The sequence below is a fragment of the Andrographis paniculata genome, unplaced genomic scaffold, assembly GCF_009805555.1.
Source record: "Andrographis paniculata isolate CXL003 unplaced genomic scaffold, ASM980555v1 Contig46END, whole genome shotgun sequence".
NCBI classification, from domain to species: Eukaryota; Viridiplantae; Streptophyta; class Magnoliopsida; order Lamiales; family Acanthaceae; genus Andrographis; species Andrographis paniculata.
Genome location: NW_026137580.1, coordinates 265,010 through 266,878, shown reverse-complemented (window position 1 = coordinate 266,878; position 1,869 = coordinate 265,010). Strand labels below are relative to the sequence as shown.

The window sequence follows — 1,869 nt, the reverse complement described above, 5'->3', positions numbered from 1 at the left end:
ACCAATTATCAATAAATTAAGAAAGTAATTTCGAGGGTATTACATAAATTAAAATTAAATTACAAATAGATTAATTAATTAATTACATATTGAAATTCTTAAATTCAAACTCTACAAAATTGACCTAAAAGTTTTATTCATACATTCCTAATTAAATATAAATGCATTCAAAATCGAGAATAATATATATATATATATATGTAATTCAATAAAAAAATATATATGTAGTGATTAATTATACAATGGCTAATATGAATTCATCTAATCAATTTTAGCATGAGCTGATATTCCAACAAATTTTTAAAATATAGTAACAAATTACTTGCACATAAATAATTATTTATTTAATTTTCGAATATAATTAATGTACACGAATTAAATGATAATTAATATTATTATATAAAAATAAATAAATTACAATACTACTAATATAAAGATTACTTCACTTTATTAGTAGCACTCCCACAAGAAAGGTTCTTCAAGTTCGAGCCGGAAGCCGACGTCGGCTCCAGCCGGCTGCCACGAAGAAGCCATACAGCAGTAGCCGTCACTATAATCGGAGCTCTCCAGGGGCAAATCCGGCAAGTCGAAAAATGTGTCGTCGTCAGTCGAATAAGCCGAATTAGAGAGCTCCTGAATCTTCTCCGTCGAGGAATGAGAGCCCGGCTCGGCTCCCGCGCCGATCAATGTGAACGCAGCGGCTTTGGCGGCGGCGGCTTGGATGTCCTTGGGCGAAGTCGAAGCCGGGCGCGGCAGCTCGTGAGCCAAGTGAGGGAAGTTTAGGTAAGCCGACTTGCCCTTGATGGCTAGAGCCGCCACGTCATGCGCCCGCGCCGCCATTTCGGCGGTTGGGTAAGTCCCGAGCCATATTCTGGACTTCTTCCGGGGCTCCCGGATCTCGCAGACCCATTTGCCCCAGCTCCGCCGCCGGACTCCGCGGTAGGTCGGGTGCTTCTCCTCCGCGGCGGCGCCACCTCCCTTCAGCCGCTTGGCGCCGTCGTTGCCGCCCATTTGGCCGTGGACTTTTGTCTTGGAGCAATCGCCGGCGGCGTCGTTGTTGGAGGGAGACGGCGGCGAGCCGCCGGAGTACGCGGTGGAGGGAATTTGAGAGAGGCTGAGGAGGAGGATCTCCTGGTCCATGATAAGGGCGTGTTTGGATGCCCAAATTGGTTTGTAATTTTGGGGTTTGTGAATATGAGTGAGTTTACAGTTTATGCCCTATTTATACATATGAAATATATATATATATCTTTTGTACAATGATGACTTCAGAGTTATATTTTAATAAATAAAATAAAAAATAACTATGTGGGGCCTATTTAAGTTTACTGAAATGACTACTATGCCCTTATTAGTGTCACATAAAGTGAAATGACTGGAACTTTTTTTTTTTTTTGAGTTACAAGGATTAGTGTAACTTTATAAAGTAGTATAAATATTTTAAATAAAATAGATATTAAATTTAATATTTTAAAAAATATTAATAAACAATACAAAGTTAAAAATATAATTAATAAAATGAATATGTTGTTAATTAAATTTGACCAACAAATTGCTACTTAATTTTATATAATACTACTATGTAATAAGTATTTTTTATAATATTTTTCTACGGCTAATTCGTCACTACGTAATAAGTATTTTTATTATTATTATTTTTTATTCCTCAAGAAAGATCGATTTTTCTTAAATGCACAAATTGCGGAGGCGTTATTAAATATTTTAAATGTTTTTTCTATTTATATATATACATAAAAAATAAAATAAAATAAAAAATGACTCATTTTGTTGGGGAGCAAATGGACAGAATGGTTACTCTTATTTAAACATAAATATTTGTTTATGTGATCTTATCCTCAAGTAGGGTAT

At 35.8% G+C, this 1,869-nt stretch overlaps 1 protein-coding gene across 1 annotated transcript; it reads right to left on the bottom strand.

Moving 5' to 3' along the window:
• Positions 1-367: 367 nt before the first annotated feature.
• Positions 368-1,195, bottom strand: LOC127252586 (ethylene-responsive transcription factor ERF038-like). The gene has a single exon (XM_051276823.1). The coding sequence runs from the start codon at positions 1,138-1,140 to the stop codon at positions 451-453; it is 690 nt and encodes a 229-aa protein (XP_051132780.1). The 5' UTR covers positions 1,141-1,195; the 3' UTR covers positions 368-450.
• Between the last annotated feature and the right edge of the window lie 674 nt (positions 1,196-1,869).

Bases quoted from the DNA above. Each gene is read 5' to 3' on its own strand.
- LOC127252586 (XM_051276823.1), bottom strand. From the start codon at position 1,140: ATGGACCAGGAGATCCTCCTCCTCAGCCTCTCTCAAATTCCCTCCACC.